The 19,723-nt window shown below is 51.2% G+C and overlaps 1 protein-coding gene across 1 annotated transcript in view; it reads right to left on the minus strand.

Annotated features, from left to right (window-relative positions):
- Positions 1 to 10,529: 10,529 nt before the first annotated feature.
- Positions 10,530 to 19,723, minus strand: part of POLE (DNA polymerase epsilon, catalytic subunit) — a 32,037-nt gene continuing 22,843 nt past the window's right edge. Inside the window, exons 33-48 of the mRNA XM_069031025.1 lie at positions 17,950 to 18,103; positions 17,763 to 17,869; positions 16,549 to 16,725; positions 15,960 to 16,183; positions 15,594 to 15,814; positions 14,785 to 14,989; positions 14,218 to 14,391; positions 13,832 to 13,957; positions 13,315 to 13,447; positions 13,029 to 13,203; positions 12,808 to 12,939; positions 12,506 to 12,699; positions 12,102 to 12,302; positions 11,692 to 11,817; positions 11,479 to 11,568; positions 10,530 to 11,277 (exon numbers count right to left, since the gene is read on the minus strand). Coding sequence (XP_068887126.1) covers positions 11,164 to 11,277; positions 11,479 to 11,568; positions 11,692 to 11,817; positions 12,102 to 12,302; positions 12,506 to 12,699; positions 12,808 to 12,939; positions 13,029 to 13,203; positions 13,315 to 13,447; positions 13,832 to 13,957; positions 14,218 to 14,391; positions 14,785 to 14,989; positions 15,594 to 15,814; positions 15,960 to 16,183; positions 16,549 to 16,725; positions 17,763 to 17,869; positions 17,950 to 18,103 — 2,553 coding nt within the window. The 3' untranslated portion in view covers positions 10,530 to 11,163. The remainder of the gene's footprint in view (positions 11,278 to 11,478; positions 11,569 to 11,691; positions 11,818 to 12,101; positions 12,303 to 12,505; positions 12,700 to 12,807; positions 12,940 to 13,028; positions 13,204 to 13,314; positions 13,448 to 13,831; positions 13,958 to 14,217; positions 14,392 to 14,784; positions 14,990 to 15,593; positions 15,815 to 15,959; positions 16,184 to 16,548; positions 16,726 to 17,762; positions 17,870 to 17,949; positions 18,104 to 19,723) is intronic.

Below are 19,723 nucleotides of genomic sequence, written 5' to 3' on the forward strand. Positions count from 1 at the left end.
CCCTGCAGCCGCGGGGGAACCATCGCACCTGCCCTGCTCACCGGGAGCTGCCAGCGCCCCTGCCGGCTGCGAGTGGAACTGCACCCGAGGGGAAAGGGCCTGACAGCCCAGAAGGCTGGCACTGGGTTTGTGATTGTTTGCTGTTACTGCCAGAGTTATTGTTGTTTGTTTGACTGGTTATACACATATAGATATATAATAGTAAAGAGCTGTTATTCCTGTTCCTCGTATCTTTGCCTGAAAGCCCCTTAATTTCAAAATTATAGTAATTTGGAGGGAAGGGGGTTGCAATTTTTTTTTCCATTCCAAGGGAGGCTCCTGCCTTCCTTGGCAGACACCTATCTTTCAAACAAAGAGAGTGTGTTATAAATGGGTTTTAGTTCTCTAGAATTACTTAAGAAAATTGGCAAACATGTTAATTGCAGGAATTGGGCTGATTGATGTTTTCCGTGTTAATTATCCTGTAGTATCAAGTTGGGGGTAGTGTACTGGGTATAATACCTGCATGTAACCATCGGGTGGCGTACTCAACACCATGTAGAAAGGAGGAGGTTTCCAGAATGTTCCAACGGATAAGGGTGATGCCACCAAGAACATGGATTTGGATGTAGCACGAACCAATCAGTGGAGGTTCTCGGAAAATGATTGGTGAAAAAGGCATCGTTGAAATGGACCAGTGGCAGCAGGAGAAATGAGCCAATGGTATGAAGGATCTAAAATGAACCAACAGACTCAAAGGACCGGGTATAAAGACTGATTTGAGGCTCAGCACCTGGTCCTCTGCCCATTTGCACTAGTGAGGGAGGGCATTGTGTGTGCGCCGCTTCAAGTCTCTGCCTTGCTGTTGGGGTTCATGAGCTTACCTTGGTAGCTGTTCTTAGTTGCTGTTAAATAAAGTGGTTGTTTTTCACAGTAAGGAGTGAGTGGTGCTGCCTGTCTCACCCCACCCCACCCTTCCTGTCAAAGTGGGTAGGAACCTTCTCTTTGGGCCAAACTTCTGGTCACCTGCAAGGGAAGACCCTTAGGGCTGAGAGACAGTTTTTTCCTCAGAGTCACGTGAAGGGACCCTCCGAGGGTTGTCATGGTCTGTAGGTCCTACTGAGCCACACCCCTAAAACTCGGCATGTACCACAGGTAGAGCAGCAGTTTCTGGGAGTGCTGTTCTAAGAGAGGGGGTTGTTGAGGTGCAACACATGAGGAGACCTGACCTGTTCACAGCCCCTCTGCTGCTGGCACCTCCAAAGGAGGGAGAGCTGCTTTCATGTGTTACAGCCTTATTGCTGCTCCCCCTTGGTGCTGGGTCAGTGCCCTCCATGTGCCCACCATCTTCTGCTAACCAGAGGGACCCTCTGGCTGAGGGGTGGCAGAAAGGGTCACCCTTTGGGGCGGGACTGGCACCTGTCCCTGGCCTGTCCCTATCTGCCTCCATTCTTTGTCATCCAGAAGTTTGTGCCTCTGGTTTTCTGTTCTAACCTGCCTGTAGGGACACCTTGGTGTCCTGGAACAGCTTTATCACCATCAGGTCTCAGCAGACCTTGTTAAAACATCCTTACACCACCTCACCCTCTACATGGTGTGTGATTTACCCCCAAGAGTTTCAGAGTGCAGGAACCATGGTGAGCTCGTTACTGCCTGAAATTCTCCACAGAGCCAGAGCCCAGCTAGTAGGTGAGGCTGTCCCCTGGGAAGGGCTCCAGGAATCATGGCTTTAATGAGCACAAGAAGAAACCGTTTAATTTCTTTGTCAGTTTAAGCCCGAGAAGTTAAATTGGTCTGCTTCAAATGAGCATGATCCATCTCTGCCTCTGCTGGGGAATCTGACACTGTCCCATATGAGGTAGCACAACAGTCCCTGAGGCAAAGTAGGTTCTGGCCAGCCTGGAGCTGGTTGTTTTCCTGCTCAGGCAGCAAGGACTAAGCTGTATCTGGTGAGATCTCCTCTGTCACCGACCCCTGCCAGAGCACAATGGAACACAGCCTGGGAACATCCCTTGAGGGCTTTGGATCTGTCCAGTGCCTTTCCTGTAAGGCCAGGACAGGGGTCATTTTTGCAATAGCCAGGATGGGGCATGTCCAGGACCCTGATGCTATTTTATACCACCTGATGTCATTGCTGGGGGCAGGGGAAAGGGACTCTCTTCTGAGAAGGGCTTCTTTCCAGTTGAGAAAACATCTGTTGTGTCTATTAGTGGAGAGTTTTCCCAAGTGAATAATTTCTTTTCTTATACCTTTTGTTATTAGTATTGTCGCTGTTACTGTTAATTTTTGCTCTTCAGAAGAGACAGGAAAGGGCGAAGAGGAGGAGGGGTGGCCCTTTATATTAAGGAGGCTTTTGATGCCATAGGTATTGAAACTAATGAAGTTGAATGCCTATGGGTGAGAATTAAGGGGAAGGCCAACAAGGCTGACATCCTACTGGGAGTCTGTTACTGTCCACCCAACCAGGAAGAAGAGGTGGGCAACTTATTTTATAAGCAACTAGATAATGTTTCAGGATCATCAGCCCTTGTTCTTGTAGGTGGCTTCAACCTGCCAGACATCTGCTGGGAGCTTAATACAGCATATAAGAAGCAGTCCAGGAAATTTTTAGAATGTATGGACAACTTTCTGTCACAACTGGTGGGTGAGCCTACCAGGGGAGGGACTATGTTAGACTTGTTGTTCGCAAATAGAGAAGGGCTGGTGGGAGATGTGGTGGTTGGAGGCCGCTTGGGGCAGAGTGATCATGAAATAATAAGAGTTCTCGATAATTGGTGATATCAACAGGAGCATCAATAAGACTCTTACACTGAACTTCCGGAGGGTAGACTTTGGCCTATTTAGGAGACTTATTCAGAGAGTTCTTTGGGAAGCAGCCCTTAAAAACAAAGGAGTTCAGGAAGGGTGGACATGCTTCAAAACAGAGATCTTGAGGGCACAGGAACAGACTGTCCCTGTGTGCCGAAAGATGAGTCGACAAGGTAAACGTCCAGCCTGGATGGGCAAGGTTTCTGGAGGAACTTAGGAATAAAAAAATCTTTGGAAGGAGGGCCAGGTCTCTCAGGAAGTATTTAAGAGGGCTGCCAGAGCATGTAGGAAAATAATTAGGGAGGCCAAAGCTCAGCTTGAACTTAAGATGGCAATTCTGTAAAGGATAATAAAAAATGTTTTTACAAATATATTAATGGTAAAAGGAAGAGTAAGACCAACCTTTGTTCTGTATTGGATGAGGGAGGGAACTTAGTATCTGCAGATGAGGAGACGGCAGAAGTACTTACCGCCTTCTTTGCCTCCGTCTTTAGCGGAAAGATGGCTTGTCCTCAAGACTGTCATCTTGGGTTGGTTGATAGTGTCAGCAAACAGAATGGTCCCCCTGTTATCCCGGAGGAGGCAGTCAGAGAACTGCTTGGATGTTTGGATATTCATAAATCTATGGGACCAGATGAGATCCATCCCAAGGTGATGATGGAGCTGGCAGATGAGTTTGCAAAGCCACTCTGCATCATTTACCAGCAGTCCTGGTTCACTGGTGAGGTTCCAGATGACTGGAAGCTGGCCAATGTGACGCTCATTTACAAAAAGGGTAGGAAGGAGGAACCTGGTAACTTGTGCTAGTTTGAAAACAAACCAGTGTGTTGGAGAATGGAGTTATTGGGATCAATAAAAGAACTGTGCAAGCTATTGAGCTGGAGGTTTTTGGGCCTGTGTGTGTGAGACACTTTCCGTGGGAAAGTCTCTGTTGTGAAGCTGAACAGTTTCAGCCTGAGAAATTTCAGGGAGTAATGTACTTGCAGGTGCGATATCTAGGAGTATAAGGGAGGCAAGGACAAAATTCTTTTGAACATAACAAGACTGTGGAAAACTGCCAGTGTAGTCCGATTGTGTAGAAATAGAAATATGTCCTGATAAGTGTTAAACCACTTAGGAGCTAACAAGCTGGTATACTATATAAGTGCCTTTAGACTGCTAATAAATCGGAGTGTATTTTTCAACCATATTGGCTGGTGTCTGTTTTTCTCCCCCCGACGGAGATCTGAGCTCCCCGTCCCGCCGCGGCTTCCGATACCAGTGGGAGGCACCAAGTCAGAATAACAATTTAATGGGGAAAATTAAAGAAAAGGAAAAAAAGAAAGACTAAAAGAAAACACTGGTTCAAACTGACAGAGTCAAGATACAACCTGAGTCCCTGTTAGGCAGGGTGGTGGTAGCAGTCTGGTAGAATGGTGGTTGCAGTCCTCTGAAGTGGTGATCCTGTAGAAAAATAAAAGGTCTGCTCTTCCTCAGAAGGGCCAGTGGTGGCTGTGTAGCTCCTGTCCTCTGGAAATCCAGTGGAGAAGGGTTGTCTCTGGTGTTCAGTCTCAGATTATATCCATGATGGGATGCTTGGTTCCTCCCTCTGGGTGGAGCATCTCACAATAGGGTAATGAGTCATGAGGCCAAGTGTTGATTAGGCTCATTAACAGAAGATAGTCCGGAGGGAGTTATCTCTGAGTCATGCGGCAGGACAATGACGGGCCATTAACAGAAGTCTGGGGGGGGGGAGGCAAGGAAACACTGCCCCACCTGATTTCAACAGCTCATGAGGATGGTAAGAGAATACACTGCAACCCAGGACATAACTATAGGCCAGTCAGCCTGACCTCAGTACCTGGTAAGGTAATGGAACAGCTTGTACTGAGTGGCATCATACAGAATTTACGGGATGGCCAGGGTATCAGACCCAGCCAGCATGGGTTTAGGAGGGGTAGGTCGTGTTTGACCAACCTGATCTCCTTTTATGACCAGGTGACCTGCCTGGTAGATGCAGGCTGTGGATGTTTGTTTGGACTTCAGCAAGGCCTTAGACACTGTCTCCCACAGCATACTCCTGGAAAAGATGGCAGCACGTGGCTTGGATAGGAGCATTCTTCGCTGGGTTAGGAACTGACTGGATGGCCGGGCCCTAAGAGTGGTGTTGAACAGAGCTGCATCCAGCTGGCGAACAGTCACCAGTGGTGTCCCTCAGGGGTCTGTCCTGGGGCCAGTTCTGTTCCATATTTTTATTGACTACATGGATGAGGGAATTGAGTCCTTCATTAGTAAATTTGCAGATGACACTAAGCTGGGAGCATGTATCAATCTGATGGAAGGTACGAGGGCTCTGCAGAGAGACTTGGAACAGTTGGATAGATGGGCAGAGTCCAACAAGATGAAGTTTAATAAGTCCAAGTGCCGGGTACTGCATTTTGGCCACAATAATCCCCTGCAATGTTTTAGGCTGGGGAGTGTGGCTGGACAGTGCCCAGGTGGAAAGAGACCTGGGGGTACTGGTCGATAGCCGGCTGAACATGAGCCAGAAGTGTGCCCTGGTGTGTAGATACAAAAATGCTGCTAGCAAGGATTTTCTTTCTATTTTCTAAGTCCGTGAGAAACTTTTCTCTCTCACAGAAGAGGTAGCAGAGTTATGTAAACAACCAAACCACCTGCAACCTTGAAAAGTCTTGTTTATGGTACAGTAGAAAATATTTTGACAATGGATGTTTTAGGATTTTAGCCAATCACCCCAAGGGGTGGCTGATCCTTGTCCAATTAGACTATGAAGAAAAAAGTCTATAAAAGAGTTTGTAAAATAATTAAATAATTAAATAAATCAATCTTGCTGCAAAATTCCTGCCGGCTGGATCTTCTCTCCTCCTCTTCCCTATGGCAGCGGGACACAGTGATATACCCTAGGGCCTAGGCCTGTGGTAATACTAGTGGCCAAGAAGGCCAACAGCATCCTGGCCTGTATCAGGAATAGTGTGGCCAGAGAACCAGGGAGGTCATTCTTCCCCTGTACTAGGCACTGGTGAGGCCGCACCTTGAGTGCTGTGTCCAGTTCTGGGCCCCTCAGTTTAGGATGGATGCTGAGCTGCATCAGAGAAGGGCAACGAGGCTGGTGAAAGGCTTGGAACACAAGCCTTATGAGGAACGACTGAGGGAGCTGGGGTTGTTTAGCCTGGAGAAAAGGAGACTCAGAGGTGACCTTATCGCTCTCTACAACTTCCTGAAGGGTAGTTGTAGTCAGGTGGGGGTTGACCTCTTTCACCAGGCAGCAACTGACAGAACAAGAGGGCACAGTCTCGAGCTGTGTCAAGGGAAATATAGGTCGGATATTAGGAAAAAGTTTTTACAGAAAGGGTGATAAAGTGCTGGAATTGACTGCCTGGGGAGCTGCTGGAATCACCATCCCTGGATGTGTTTAAAAGAAGACTGGACATGGCACTCGATGCCATGATCTAGTTGAGGTGCTAGGGCATGGGTTGGACTCGATGATCTTGAAGGTCTCTTCCAACCCAGACATTCTGTGAATTCTGTAAATTCTTATCTCTTTGCTGTTTGCATTAAATTGTTCTTCCCTCAACCTGGTATCTTTACCTTTTGTGCCTCCAGTTGGAGAGGGGAGGGACACATGGTTTTAGTGAGAGTACTGACTTGGAGAATACCATTCTTAAATCACAACACAGCGTCAGGAGAAATCAAAATGTACCAAATGCCATGCCATGTTTAAAAACCCCAAAAATTCAATGTTTTCATCCAACCCTAAACTACCTGTAAATCAGCCTGACACAGGTGGACATGCAATCAAGAGACACAAACAAACAGGAACATGTGAACATGGGAGGATGGACAGGTAGATGAATAAGAATCAGTAGAGGAGATCTGGCCAAGAACTAGACAGGTAGAACAAACCTCAGAAGGAGGAAAAGTGACTGATGAATCATTAACAGAGAGACCCCCAGGTAGTGGCCATGTGATGGTGTCATTGTGAGGGCAGCTGAGCTGGTTGAAGACACAGCACGGACACAGGTATTTGGATTTCTCAGTCTGGAAAATGCCATTACAGAATTATGGGCAACACTTGCAAGTTGTGCATCCATTGTGGAAAATAATTTTAGGGGATAAAGTAAATAATTTAATTAAATCTAAAGAAAAATATATTTAATTTAAACTGGCACAGGCATTCTTTTAACTTTAGGAAAGCATCTTGTCTTTTAAGCAAGTGGTCTTCTTTTTTATTCATCATCTATCAGCAGTCCTGGCTCACCAGGACGTTGGCAAATGTGATGTCCTTCTACAAAAAGGGTGAAAAGGAGGATCTGGGGAACTCCAGGCCTGACCTTGGTGGCTGGGAAGGCCGTGGAGCAGATAATCCTGAGTGCTTTGCTGACAATCGTGCAAGGGAACAGCCCAGGGGCAAGAGGGGGTGCAAGCTGGGCTTTGAGCCAGGGAAGGGAGGTGGGATAATGCTTTTTATCATGCCAATGTCCTCCCTTACACAACTAGTTCAGGTCAGTAAAGCTCCCCCAGCTCTGGGAAAGTAGCAGGACATTCACACCACAGCCTGAGGGTTTTCATTTCTTCTGATGGGGCATAACTGGCTCAACCACACTGATGTGAGAGGAGGCTTTATGTCTTAGAAAGTGCCATAAACCATCCAAGACCCTTCAAGTGCCACCCAACTCATTTCTGGGACCTTCAACTCATTCTAGGGCCTTCATACTGCGCTTCATACTGATCCACAGTGTTGCATCAGCCAGATGCAAGATAGAGAGTCCTCCAAAAGAGAAAGATCATCTTGGAGGAGTCTGGGGCTGTTACCTATGACCACAGGGCACTGTAAGAAGGGGGAGGAATCTTGGGTGGATCCCAGAAGAGAGAGTTCATCCCAAACAAGAACTGGTCATCCCAAGTTGCTTTCTTGGAGGAGCCTTGAGCTGCTACTGGGTTCTCAGGTGACTAAAGCAGCTGTGTAAAGCCTTCAGGAGATACTTGGGAGGAATCTCAGGTGGGTCCTTGAGGATGTAGGTCCCATGAACAGAGAAGAATCATCTTGGGTGATTCCCTGGAGAAATCTGGGGCTGTTATTTGGGATTTCAGGTGCTGAAATATGATGAGGCTGACAGCTGGTCTGGGGGCCTCGAAGAGCCTGACCTGAAATTGGTCAGAATTTACCCGTGAGAATTTTACAGTGAAATTTTGCAGCTTCAGTGAAACCCACAGAGAAGGCCAAGAAGATGATAAATGAGAGAAGATGTTCTGGACACAAGGAGAAGATGTTCTTGTTATGGGACGTTAAATGTGTACAAGGAAGAACTTGTGGATAATATATAGCAACTATACCTTTGCTTGTATAGCTGATTGTTTTACTGCCTGAATGGTCATTGTTTGCTAAGCAGCCAATCTTAATAGATCACAGCAATTGTGAAGAGGTATAAGAATAGCAGTAGAGAAAATAAAAAATCTCTCTCTCTCTCTCGACTTTGGATTACGACAGGTGTGTGCTGTTATGTCTGCCTTGACAAAAGCCACAGAAATAAAAGACAGAAAGACTCCAGAGATGTGTGGGAGGTGCCTCGTGTGGAACTTGGAAGATGCAGTTTCCACAGAGAGAAAAATCATCTTGGGCAGCTTCCCTGGAGGAGTCTGGGGCTGCTGCCTGGGATCCCAAGTGCCTAAATTAGAGATGAAAAGACTGGGAGATGCCTGGGAGAAGTTTCAGGGAGATTCCAGCAGACACATTTTTGTTCAAAAGGGCAAAACCATCTCAGGCAGCTTCCTTTTAGGAGTCTGGGACTGCTAGTCAGGGTGTCAGGATTTATCAGTATTAGTGAAAAGACTCTTTAAGATGCTTGGGAGGAGTCTCGGCTGGATCCTCGAACAGAAAGCTTCTACCAAAGAGCAAAAACATCACAGGCAGCTTCCCTGGAGTAGTCTGGGTCTGCTACCTGGGATTTAAGGTCTTGTAATCACAGATCCAAAAGCCCCAGGAGGTGACTGGGAGGAGTCTTTGGATCATCTAGGATAGTTACTTCCAGAAGAAATAGAACAACTCCAGTAGCTTCCTTGGAAAAGCCTTGGGCTGCTATCCAGGACGTCAGGGCTTTAATAAGTAGAAATAAAAATCTAGTTGAACTCTGGCTAGCCCAGCCCAGCTGAATGCAGCCAAAATCAGCCCAGCTAAACTCAGCTGAATCCAGCCAAACACAGCCGAGCCCAGTCCGGCTGAGCCCGGTTGAATGCAGCCAAACGCAGTTGAACCCAGTTGAACACAGCCGAACACAACTGAGCCCAGTCTGGCCTAGCCCAGTTGAATGTAGCCGAGCCCAGTCAAACGCAGCTGAGCTGCTCCACTTGAGCCAGTTGGTGCTGTCGTGCAGTGTCCCCTGCGTGCAGGGCAGCCCTGGCCCCGCATTCGGGCCCCTCCTGCCCCTGCTAGGGTCCCTGGGAGCCAGAGTGGGGTGACTGTGGGGGAAGCAGGCATCAGGCACAGCAGGAGCACGGTGGTGTCACCCTGGGACGGCCTCCGGTGTGAGCCAGGTCACGGGAGGGGACAGAGGAGCAGAGCATCCCGCAGAGTGGTCCCCTGCCTGCCTCACACCAGGAGTGAGAGAACCCATCCCAGCAAAACCGCAGTGCTGCTCCATTCTGCCTCCATGTCTGCCCAGCCCAGAGCTCTTCCCCCTTTTTGGGATCCTCCAAGGATTCCAGAGCTGTTCCTTGGCACCCAGTCAATGCTTTTTATAGAATCATGGAATATCCTGAGTTGGAAGGAACATAAAAGACTCATCCAGTTCAACTTCTGGCCCTGCACAGACCTCCCAACAGCTCCACTCTGGACATCCTGAGAGTGTTGTCCAAACACTCCTGGAGCTCTGGCAGCCTCGGGGCCGTGCCCATTCCCTGGGGAGCCTGGGCAGGCCCAGCAGCCTCTGGGGGAAGAACCTTTCCCTGCTCTCCAGCCTGAGCCCTGGCTCAGCTCCAGCCATTCCCTCAGGTTCTGTATCTTCTTGTATTGAGGTGCCCAAAAGGTCCTAGTGCCATGCCCATAAGGATGCTATGGCTGTAGTGGGCCTGTGCCCTTTGGGATGCTGTGCCCATGGCATTTGAGGGCTGACGGTCCCTGCTGCTGTGTGGGGTCAGTGTAATCATCAGCCATAAGTGCAAACTGGACCTGTCTGACCAGCCAGTGCAGCCCATGCTCCTCCTCCCACTACCTCCACCCTGAATGACTTTGGCTTCCCTGGCTACAACTACAGGTGATGGCCCTGTCCCACCATCATCACAGTGCCCATTGGTCTCCTCCTCAGATGGTTCTTCAGTGGGGGTACATGATGTGGGGTTGCTCCAGCCTCAGGCCATCCCATCCCATCCCATCCCATCCCATCCCATCCCATCCCATCCCATCCCATCCCATCCCATCCCATCCCATCCCATCCCATCCCATCCCTCTCCAGGTACCACCACAGCAGGAAAGGGTCACAGTGGCAGCGTGGATAATGCGTACTTTGCCAGAAACCATCCGTAGCCCCCAGTTCTAAGGGACCTTCTGCCTCCATGAGGAGCAGTACACATGGAGAAGTGAGACATGTCCTACAGCCCACCTGCCACCACTGCCAGCCCCAGGCTGTCAATAAACCCTGCCTAGGGCTGCTCACTGTGGTGGAATGGAGGGACACGGGTGTCAGAGCTGGTGGCTGTGTCCCCATTCTCCAGCCACACACTGCCATGGTGGGGACATGTACAGCCTCCAGCCATGGGCTGCTGGTCCTGCTGCAGGGATGTGTATAGGGTCTCAGGCCCCCCACCTCACTGGACAGACCCACTAATACCTTAATGAGAGCTGACAAGTGCTCGGGCCAAGCCTGCCCAAGCGCATTAGCACAGGGAAGTCACCCCACTGCAGACAGCTGCCCACAGGCAGGACCTGCTGGCAGGTGTGGGCAGCACCTGTGGGCACTGCCTGCCTCATGCTGGCAAGGGCTGGGCTGAGGATGGGGTGAAGCCAGTGGTACCACAGCCACCAGTATGCCACAGGCCACAGGTGGTACCACAGCCACTGGCACCCACAGCCCCTGATTCCTCCCTCGCTAAAAACTACACCTGCCTTCTACCACCCATTTATTTACAGAAACTGAAAATTAAAACCTCACCAGGGGCCAAGCACAGACCTGTGGAGCCCAGCTTCAGCCACTGGAAAGCTCCAAGTCCCCCACCAGGCAGCTGGGGGCAAAGACAGCCCAGTCCCAAGCATGGTTCTGTCTCCCTTCCCTCACTGCAGGAGGGGTGTGCGGTGTCTCTGGGGTCTGGCTCATGGCCAAGGGCTCCAGTACCACTCTCTGTGGATGTGAGAGCATGGAGAAGGCAGGAGGATCAGCCCAGCCCTCACTGCTGGAGCTGGAGGTTGGTGTGCAGCAGCCATTCAATAGTTTCCAGCAGGTAGGCCATGTCATAGTGCCGGGCGATGCTCTGGAAGACGCTGACGTGATCCATAAAGGCCTGGGGAGAACAGGGAGGGAAGAAGGCTGCCCAGAATCCATCCTGGGCAGCTAGGGGCTCTGATGAAGTTGCTAGGCAGGGCTGGCCAGAGGGCATTCAGCAGGTGCCAGGGGAAAGGGGATGTGCAGTTAGAGCAGAGGCACAGGAGGCACAGGGCACCTTAGGGCCCCTCACTGAGCTGCTGGGCAGGTGTTGAAGTACCTGGGAGGAGATGGTGAGAGTGAAGTCTCCAGCACAGCTGCAGTACACGGGCATGTGCGTCTCCTTCACGCCATGACACTTCTTGCACACCTGGAGGCCAAGGAGGTTCGGGTGGGTCAGGAGATAAGGCCAAGCCCCTCTGCCAGTGGCAAATTGAATGTGTTGAGGCTCAGACAACCACTAAAATGGGTGGGGGGGGATCCCTGTGCTTACCAGGTCCTGCAGCACGAAGGCCATAAGTTTCTTCTGCAGGGCTTCTACCAGTGCTGTCTCGATGGCATTGGTGTCGTACTGTACCTGGCAGTTGGGGCAGACCCAGCTGGGCAGCACCAACCCATCCTAGGGGCAAAGAGAGGGAGGTGAGCACCACAAGTCCCATGCACTGGAATAGTGGAACTTGTGCGGAGAGGACAGAACATAAGCCAAAGCCCAAGCACGTTCAGACCCATCACAGGCAGCTAGAAAAGATGAACAGAAAATTGGCTTTAGGTGAGGGCAATCATGGGCAGCAGGCAGAGCTACAAAACAAAGGGGAGATAAAGAGATAAAGTAGGTAAGGTGATGGACTGGCCTCTAGCACTGTTGTACTGGGGCCTCTATTGTCCCTAGGAAACAGGCTGCACCTGGGAGAGGGCAGGGTCCTTGCAGAGGTCCAGGTCCCTGCAGAAGTTGCAGTTCCTGCAGATGACTTCAGGAAGCACGTAGGAGCGGCAAGGGTCTCGAAACTGGGCCGCTTCTGAGAACTCGCCCACCTCAATGAGGCGCAGCAGGTCCCGGCGTAGTTTGTTCACCTGGTTGGTTATGTTAGCATCCAGGGAGAGGACCTGCAAGAATAAGAGCCAGCTGAGCCTACCAGCAGAGACTGTTCTCAACAGGACCGTTCAGATCCTTATGATCCTTTAGGATTTAGGGCACAATAAATTCGTGGTAGATCCCTCCTGGGAAAAGCTGCAGCAATGGACAAGGACCAGAATTTCAGTAGAGATCCCAATCCTTCAGCCAAGAGGCCTGGCCCACCCCCACTGACCTTGCAAACGTATTTGATGAACTCCAGAGCTGGGTTGTTGAGGGGCAGGTAGGAGCCAGGCAGGACTGGGAACATGTCTGAGGGCTCTGTGGCATTGCGGGAACCAGCCATCTTCTTCTGGATCTTCTGGGTGATGGTGAAGAAGCTCTGGGTGAGCTCATTGGACACGTAATCTTGTGAGAAGGTGATCATGCCTAGAGGGATGAAGCAGAGAGCGTTTGAGTTGATTGATGGCACATAGGGACAAGTAAGGTGGGTGGCTCTCTGCCTGCAACAGGGCTGCCCTGGGGCTTGGCACTCACCAGGCATGGCCCCCAGCTCCCCCAGAGCCTCCTGGGACACCTGGCTGGTGCTCCTCCTCTTGATGGGGGTGCTCCCAGGGGTGTTACGCCGCAGTTCCTCCTTCATGCTGTGGTACACAGCCACAATGTAGGCTGGGAAGACACAGGCAAGGCTCCAGCTCCTGCCTAGAGCTGGCACTGGGGGGGGCATAATGATCTCAGCATCTCCCAGTACTGCTCACCTGATACAATCATCAAGAAGTAGCTCTGGCAGGAGGCAGCCTGGGGCAGGAACTGCGCAATGTTCCAGCTGTTCTCCAGCAGCTCCTCCACATCTGGCTCCCCTTCCTCCCTTGCTACCTCCTCCTCCTCTTCCTCGCTGTCCTCCTCCAATGCCTGCCTCTTGCTGGTGTCCTTCTGGGGGACCCAGAGATACCACAGCAGTCCCTCATGCCCAGCCAACACTTCCCTACTCTGCTCAACCTCAGCACCCTGCTCCCAATTGACAGGGTGCTTCCCATCTCTTACCTCCCCATAGTGGATGCGAGAATCCACTTTTCCCTTGATACCTCCATAATTTGCTGGGTCCATCCAGAGCAGGAACTCCCAGCAGCGGGAGAAGGAGATAGTCAGAGAGTGGAAGATCTCCTTGGAGTGGATGCTGGAGGAAGGAAACTGCAGTCAGTCCCTGTGTCAGCAGTATCTCTTCTCCATGGGACACTGTGGGGAGGTGGTGCTGGCCAGGAGAGAGGGGTGTCCCCTTTCCCATCCAACCCCTGCCAGGGGAAGTCATGCCCAAGGACACTTGGTTCTGTATGAGTGTTCTTGGAATGCTGCCTATAGAGGACAGCTAAGGACAGATCACTACTCCAGGCATGGCAGCAGGAAAACTGGGAAGCTTTGTCCCTTCAATAGCTTTGCCAAAAAAAGTAATAAATTCAGTTCTGAGGCACATCAGAAGGCAAAAAGTCAGCATCCTCCTCCCTGGCCTTGAGCCCTGCCCCAGCCCCACCACCCAGGAGCCCCATCTCCAGGTGCACCCTACCTGTTGATGATGTACTCCATGTAGCTGATGGCATCCTCAATGCGCCGCTTCTTGGTGCACAGGATGATGCGGTTGAAGTTGGCGTAGACCACAGAGGAGCCCAGGCGCTTGAATTCGGCCACCAGCCTGCAGCAGGACATGGGGTGAGGTCGGCGGGTGGGAAAGCAATGCCCGAGGGGCAGATGCAACCCACAGGGGATGTGTTGATCTATCAGCTGGAGTCAACATGCAGCAACACTGCGCAAGGGAAATCACCCAAAGAAGATGAGGTCCACCCTACTGCCCACCTCTCTGGAAGATCACTGTGGGTGCCAGCATCCTGGTCACTAACATCACACCTCTCCATTCCCCATCCACCAGCCTGGCACACTTCAGGCCTTACTTACTGCAGGAAAAGCTTCTTCATCATGTTATGGAGTGTGCGGTGCAGCGCCGGGTCGTAGAGCAGGGAGGAAGGAGTGCGGAGCCAGCGGTAAAAGTGAATGACCTGGTTGTCTGCATAGACGTTGTGGTACTGCGTTATCTCCTTCACCCAGCTCACCACCATGCTCTTCAGGATCCTGCCAGTGAGCAGAGATCAGCATCACCCCACCAGCCACCCGTTCCTGACACAGACGTGTTTACAGACACACTAGAGGATTTAGAGCTTGTTCAGCCCTCAGCACGAACCACAGGGTAAATACGTGCCTCTATAACCTGGTGGATCATGAACAGAGGAGAAAGCAACATCCCCACACATCTGCTGGCTGAGGCACCAGGCAGCTCTGAGGATCTTCCAATGTGTTGGAGAAGATGCCTGCCGTGCACTCGAGGCCTGGATTTATACTTAGAGCACCCTACAAGCCCTATTGCTGAGGAAAGGCTAAAGCCAGGAAGGAATGTAGCAGGACCCTGAGGGGACCTGCCAGGATGGAGACCACCTGCTCTACCTCCTGCTGTTTCTCAAGCCACACCTGAAAGTGCTCGAGCAGAGGGCAGTCTCATCATAGCTGGCTGGGATGTTGGCAGCTTGGTTCCCTGTCACCATGTCCTCCAGGGATGCCTGCTGAATCACATCGAAGCTAATGCTCATGCTGGAGCCTCCTTCCATGTCGTTCACGTGGTGGGACTGCAACACGGTGTTCACAGCCAGGCTCTGGATGTCCAGCTCCAGACACACTAAGAGCAGACACAACTGTCAGCAAGGAGGCGGGGAAAGGACCAGGAACATCCTCCCTGCTGCTGCCAGAAGTGCTTTTCACAGGTACGGGGTGATCTATAGGTGCTGCTGCACTCAGAGGGGAAATGCTTTCATAGGCATGACTGGACCTTCATAGGTCTTGACTGAGCCTTGTCTTTCAACAAGGCTTGGACCTACTGACCCTCTGGGGACCACTGTTCTTCCTGGAAGCTGCAACAGTGGACCTCAGGAGAACTCATTACACTCAAGCTGCCTAAGAAAGACCTGTCCCAGCATCACCAGGGATGACCAGGTGAGCTGTTCTTGGGCTGACACATTGCAGGTGGTCTGCCAAGTGCTGCTGTCATTGGTCACTAGTAAAGAGTCCCCATTTTGATGCCTGCACATGTTACAGGTGAGCCTTCCCTGCTCCAGGACATGCCTCTTGCATCCACCTTGCCCATATCAATGCTGAAACCCAAAAGCTGCTGGTTACAACTGTCACCATAGAGATTCTTTGGGGACTGCATCCACCCCTCTGCAGGACCCAGAGAAGGATACAGCTCTGCCCCATTCAGTGCTACCACCCTCCTCCCTCCTCACCTGTGGAGTAGCAGCCAGGATTGTTGATCTCAACTGAGGCTCTCTCATCAAACTCCATGACCAGGCGGTTGTCATCAGCCTCCTTGCCCCCCAGGTCAGGGCGGGCCATGGGGGACAGCCACAACAGGTGGTTGTGATGACGAAGGTGGCGTGAGAAGAACAGGTCAGAGCCGAAGGTCGAGATGTCATCAGGGAGGTTCCCAATGGGGATGTGGTAGTATCTGAGGCACAGAGATGTCTGGTCATTGGCGTGAGCATGGCTGCAGGGAAAACAGGTACCCTGCCTGTCCCCTCAAGGGACGAGGCAGCTCCTGTGGTCCCACTGAGGGCACGCCAGGCTCAGGGAAACATGGCCACCCTGGGTACCTGCTCATCTCTAAAGCCTGGGAGAGGCAGGTGTCCAGGTTGAGATAGTGGCGGATCATTCGGCGGGCAGCATGGCGCTGCCAGTCCAGGACCGAGTAGCTGATGTCATCCACCAGCCGGATGGGGACCAAGGGGAACTCCTCAATGATGGGGATCCCACTTGCCAGCCGTTTCAGGTCCCAGTTGGACTGCACAGCCACCAACGTGGGGCCCCGGCGCTCGTCCTGCACCGAAGAGAAAGGGACATGTCCCTAGTGCACCTCTCACCTCAGCAGGAAACTGGTGGTGTCAGATCCTCCATCCCCACAGCAGGTCCCCATGGTCCTGGGACAGCACACCCCAGCATTCCCAAAGCACCCACCCACCTCCACACCACCAGCTCTCCAGCTGAGTGCAGGGATGGAGAGAGATCCTGAGGTGGCCTTTCTGCTGGCACTGCTCCAGGTAAGACCCCCACAAGCAAAACAAGCTTCTTGACCTTGGGTCCAGCAGTTACAAGCAGGTGTTCTTGGAACTGGTGCACCAGTGCCTTCCACAGCATCCTTCCCTTAGTCCCCATGGTCCCACATTCCCCCCACCTTCATCTCACCTTGTAGCCCAAGAGCAGCCGCTGGACGCCTCTGTAGATGGCCTTGGGGTCGGTCTCAGCGCGCACCTCAAAGGTGTGTTTGTCCGGGGGCAGGAGCTCCTTGCCCACCTTTTCCAGCAGAGCTGTGCGCTCTGCTGAGAACAAGGTGGTGAGGTTTGGCATCTGGTTGCTGCGTACCTGGGTGCAAGAGGAACCAGGTCACAGCAGGGGGAGAGCAACCCTGGGATGTGTGGTGCCAGGGGCCCTGCTAAAACATAGCAGGGATGTGCAATATATGGAGAAACCTCCTGCTGCCTGGCCCTACCAGGTCTGGGGTGGAAAGGACTTTTAAAGGTTGTCTAGTCCAACCCCCTGCCACAGACAGGGACACCATATAATCTCAGAATTGTTTAGGTTAGAAAATACCTGTAAGATCAAGTCCAGCTGTTCACCCAACATTGCCAAGGCCACCACTAAACCATGCCTCCAAGTGCCAAATCCTCGCATCTTTTAAATCCCTCCAGGGATGGTGACTCCACCACTGCCCTGGGCAGCTGTGCCAGGGCTTGACAACCCTTTTGGTCAAGTTTTTCCTAACATTCATCCTAAACCTCCCCTGGTGCAACTTGAGGTCAACTAGACCAGGTTGCTCCAGGCCCCATCCAACCTGGCCTAGAACACTTCCAGGGATGGGGCACCCACAGCTTCTCTGGCAAACCTGTGCCAGGGTCTCACCAGCCTCACAGGGAACAATTTCCTCCCCAATATCGCATCTAACCCTGCCCTCTGGCAGTGGGAAGCCATTCCCCCTTATTCTGTCACTCCATCCCTTGTCCAAAGTTCCTTTCCAATTCTCTTCAGGCACTGGAAGGGCCTCTAAGGTCTCCCTGGAGCCTTCTCTTCTCCAGGCTGAACACCTCCAGCTCTCCCAGCCTGTCTCCAGAGCAGAAGGGCTCCAGCCCTCATCACAGCATCTCCGTGGCCTCCTGTGAACTTGCTTCAGCACCTCCATGTCATTCCTATGTTGCAAATCCCAGGGATGGAGGCAGCTTTGCGTGTGGGCTCTCACCTGACCGAGGCAGAGGGGCAGAATCCCTCCCTCCCCTGCTGCCCACACTGTGGGGATCAGCCCAGGACACGGGGGGTTTTTGGGCTGCCAGTGCAGTTGTCCAGGGCATGTTCAGCCTCTCACCCATCAGCACCCCCAATTCCCCAACCTTCACAGCCTTCCTTACCTTGTCCAGCACGAAAACAGCAGCCTTGCGCTGTGAGGGGATGAAGAGGCCCAGGAGTGCCTTGCTGCCCTGGGAGCTGTGGTAAAGGTAGATGTGGCGAATGCTTCCTAAGGACACAGAGCACAGAGCATCAGTGGTGCCCATGGGTACCAGCTGCCCCAGGAGCCCCTCTCCCAGAATGCCTCACCTGGCTCCAGGTAAGTGAACTGGGCCAGCGAGCGCATCTCCAGGTGCTCGATGTTGAAGGTTTCAGCCTCTCGCCCTGCCAGGTGCCGGACAAGCTGCCTGCTGACCATGCACACGCAGCCCAGGTGGATCAGGGCACGGAAGAGCAGCGGCACCTGGAATCATGGGGAGAGATGTGATAGAACAATTGCTACTAAACTCTTCTCGGTGGTTGCAGACCTAGAATAAGCCAGATTAAAACCCACAGGTAGCACATATCTGAGGTTCCTTGGCATAAGTTTGGTATTACCAGCCTTGCTAAAGGTATACAACAGGTATCTCAAAATCCATGTATTCCTGTCTAGGCCCAGATCCTACCATCAAGGTACTTTGGAGGATGTGTGGAGCAATATTTGGTCAATCTTGCTGCTCTGCAACTTGTGGTTTGTCATTCCGAGACAGGGGCTCCATCTGAACCTCCATATAATCAGCATGGTGGGAGATTTACCACATATCCATCCTGTGTTATTAACCCTGTAGCTGTCAAATCCACTGCTGCAGGAGACTCCTGAATGGCTTGTTGAGGAACCTGGTCCCAAACTAGTGAAAAGCAATAAGCATTTCTTGTCTGATTACTCTTCCCTTGTGCTAGTTTTAGTTCTAGAAGTCCCTCACATCCCTTCAGCAAGGGAAAGCATTCCCATCTAAGTTCCATCCCTGAAGGCAAACTGTTCCCTCCCTTGCATCTTCCTGTGTTACTCCTGCTATATCTTCTGGGATCATGATCAGAACTGCACTACAGATATTTAAAGATCAAGACAGATCTTTCCTTGCCCAGGTCTGTGTCCAGCTGGGTTAACTGTGTCTCTGAGGATGGAAGCTCCACAACCCCGTGGGGCAACCTGCTCAATGATGCTTGCAGAAGTTTTTTCTGACATTTACACAGAACTTTCATGTTTTAGGTTGTGCCCACTGTCGCCCATTCTTTCCTGGGCACCAGAGCAGAGCCTGGCTCCTCTTCTCCACTCTTCCCATCGAGCAGGTCCCCTGAGCCTCTTCTGGGCTGCACAGTCCAACTCACTCAGCCTCCCCTCAGATGCTGCTATATGGTTATCTAAATTCCTTCATATCTTTAAAACTTCTCCATGCCCTTTGTTTTACTTCAGCTGCTCATTTTAATTTCCCCTTAGCTTCTTGATTTTTCCTCTTCCCACTTATTAAACACGACTAGGGCAGAGAGAACTCATGTTTACTAGAGGAAGGTCTATAGATATAAAGAATTTGGGTACATACCAGTCACTTCAGACAAGTAATCTGAAGTAAGTTTTGGGTGCTGCTTACTAAACCTCAGTACAGTTTGGTAGGCACAATTTTCAATTGCTGATGGCATATATGGTTCAACCTTTTTCATCACCACAGGATTTCACAGGCTCCATGTAATCATTAAGAGTTGTGCCTTGTCTTGAGAGACCTTTCTTCAAATTTTTCAAAAGCAGAAACTTCAAGGTGAATAAAAAAGTTTTCTGTAACCATGTCCCACTGGAATGCTTCACAGGTTATACCAGTAACTTCAGTAGCAAAAGTCTCCCAACTCTGTGATGCTCTTTTTGCCCTTGCAGCCTCCTGCACCTCAGAAAGCATTTCATAGTCAGTGGCACCTCTGCTCACAGCAAAGCTTGTCCTACTCATGACTTTTCATCCACAATAATCCTACAGACTATTTCAGTATCAAATTCACCTGCCTTTACACTTTCTTAACTCCATTCTTACAATGGTGTGGTCTATTACTTCCACAC

This window comes from Aphelocoma coerulescens, chromosome 15, assembly GCF_041296385.1.
Source record: "Aphelocoma coerulescens isolate FSJ_1873_10779 chromosome 15, UR_Acoe_1.0, whole genome shotgun sequence".
Classification (NCBI taxonomy): Eukaryota; Metazoa; Chordata; class Aves; order Passeriformes; family Corvidae; genus Aphelocoma; species Aphelocoma coerulescens.